General features: G+C 65.6%; 1 protein-coding gene across 1 annotated transcript in view; it reads left to right on the forward strand.

Moving 5' to 3' along the window:
• The window catches only part of LSCM1_04904 (uncharacterized protein), a gene marked incomplete at both ends in the record, with an annotated part of 2,400 nt that extends 827 nt beyond the window's left edge, over positions 1–1,573 (forward strand). The window contains one exon of the mRNA XM_067322387.1: positions 1–1,573. This exon is cut by the window's left edge and continues 827 nt beyond it. Within this exon, the coding sequence (XP_067180160.1) occupies positions 1–1,573 (1,573 nt within the window).
• Positions 1,574–2,500: the final 927 nt, after the last annotated feature.

Raw genomic sequence — 2,500 nt, forward strand, 5'->3', positions numbered from 1 at the left:
CGTCGCTGCTGCGAAGGCGTCGGTGGAGCAGGACCGCGAGAGCATGAGGGTGGACCTGGAAGGGCGGCTGCGCGACGCCGAGGCACGTGCGGCGGAGCTGGGGATGCAGCTGGAGGGCGTCGCTGCTGCGAAGGCGTCGGTGGAGCAGGACCGCGAGAGCATGAGGGCGGACCTGGAAGGGCGGCTGCGCGACGCCGAGGCACGTGCGGCGGAGCTGGGGATGCAGCTGGAGGGCGTCGCTGCTGCGAAGGCGTCGGTGGAGCAGGACCGCGAGAGCATGAGGGCGGACCTGGAAGGGCGGCTGCGCGACGCCGAGGCACGTGCGGCGGAGCTGGGGATGCAGCTGGAGGGCGTCGCTGCTGCGAAGGCGTCGGTGGAGCAGGACCGCGAGAGCATGAGGGCGGACCTGGAAGGGCGGCTGCGCGACGCCGAGGCACGTGCGGCGGAGCTGGGGATGCAGCTGGAGGGCGTCGCTGCTGCGAAGGCGTCGGTGGAGCAGGACCGCGAGAGCATGAGGGTGGACCTGGAAGGGCGGCTGCGCGACGCCGAGGCACGTGCGGCGGAGCTGGGGATGCAGCTGGAGGGCGTCGCTGCTGCGAAGGCGTCGGTGGAGCAGGACCGCGAGAGCATGAGGGTGGACCTGGAAGGGCGGCTGCGCGACGCCGAGGCACGTGCGGCGGAGCTGGGGATGCAGCTGGAGGGCGTCGCTGCTGCGAAGGCGTCGGTGGAGCAGGACCGCGAGAGCATGAGGGCGGACCTGGAAGGGCGGCTGCGCGACGCCGAGGCACGTGCGGCGGAGCTGGGGATGCAGCTGGAGGGCGTCGCTGCTGCGAAGGCGTCGGTGGAGCAGGACCGCGAGAGCATGAGGGCGGACCTGGAAGGGCGGCTGCGCGACGCCGAGGCACGTGCGGCGGAGCTGGGGATGCAGCTGGAGGGCGTCGCTGCTGCGAAGGCGTCGGTGGAGCAGGACCGCGAGAGCATGAGGGCGGACCTGGAAGGGCGGCTGCGCGACGCCGAGGCACGTGCGGCGGAGCTGGGGATGCAGCTGGAGGGCGTCGCTGCTGCGAAGGCGTCGGTGGAGCAGGACCGCGAGAGCATGAGGGTGGACCTGGAAGGGCGGCTGCGCGACGCCGAGGCACGTGCGGCGGAGCTGGGGATGCAGCTGGAGGGCGTCGCTGCTGCGAAGGCGTCGGTGGAGCAGGACCGCGAGAGCATGAGGGCGGACCTGGAAGGGCGGCTGCGCGACGCCGAGGCACGTGCGGCGGAGCTGGGGATGCAGCTGGAGGGCGTCGCTGCTGCGAAGGCGTCGGTGGAGCAGGACCGCGAGAGCATGAGGGCGGACCTGGAAGGGCGGCTGCGCGACGCCGAGGCACGTGCGGCGGAAGCAGAAGCTTCGGCGAATAGGGCGCGTGTAGAGTGGCGGGAACGTGTTGAGGCGCTGGAGGAGGAGCGCGATAAGCTGAAAGGGGATAAGGTGAAGTTTGCGAAGAAGGTGCAGCTGCTGGAATACCAAAGGCGTATCGATGAGGCGCGGCTGCAGGCCCGTCTTGATGCATTGCATCGTAAAGAGTGAGGATGTGAAGTTGAGAGGTTGGTTAACAGATGGTGGGACAGAAGTATTAGGGGTCGCTATTATTCGCTGCGTCACCGCATTGTGGTGGTGCGTGTTTCCTTTTTACCAGAGTGTTATGCCGAGCTGTTAGCTGACGAGCTAGATGCAGGTGCTCTGCTTGTCCGTGTTAGCCGCGCGCAGACGCGCAGGAAGGCTTGGGACCAGTGTGGGCCACAGTTTTCGGTGTTTAGTGCCTTGGCTTGTGTCGTGCCCTTTGGTTACGTGTCGCGGTCTTGCGAACTATCGTGTTGGGAGCGGAAGCAACTTGGCTGTGAGGAGCAGATTAAGGGGGAGCCAAAGAGGGGACGCCGTTGCCGCGAACACGGCGAGCAAGCGAGGGCTTCAGGAGCTTTTCCTGACCCCGCCCTGCCGTTGCTTTGGGGACGTGAGAAGCGCTGTTAGCGTGTCGCTGCGGATGAGCCTTTTCTGAAACGTTTCCACGCTCGGTGCGGAAGTCCTGTGAGAGGTGCCGCCGTGTGTGGTGCGCTTGGCGGAGTCCGTCCTGAGTTTCTCCGTTGGGTGAACCACGGAGGCCGCGCTTTCGTTGAATCTGCACACACACACACACATACTCGATGTCTCCCACGCACAAACCAACTCATCTGTCGGCCTGCGCCGGCGTGGGACGTGTTTGTGTGCGCGCGACCTCTTCTTGAGTGCTTCCTCGTCTCTCTTTGGGGTGAGTGGGGGTTGGCACAAGCGACAGCCACACACGCAACCTCGTGGTGATTTGCCTACAACTCACAGAGCGCATGAGGACATCTTTTTTTTTTTTGCAGTCTTCGGAGACACAAAACATTCAAGGAAATGGCAGCCGCAGGAGCACACTCACCTGCGGCGAACTGAACACGTGAACATTCACACACACACACACAAACTGTTTTACAG

This window comes from Leishmania martiniquensis, chromosome 14, assembly GCF_017916325.1.
Source record: "Leishmania martiniquensis isolate LSCM1 chromosome 14, whole genome shotgun sequence".
Lineage (NCBI taxonomy): Eukaryota > Euglenozoa > Kinetoplastea > Trypanosomatida > Trypanosomatidae > Leishmania > Leishmania martiniquensis.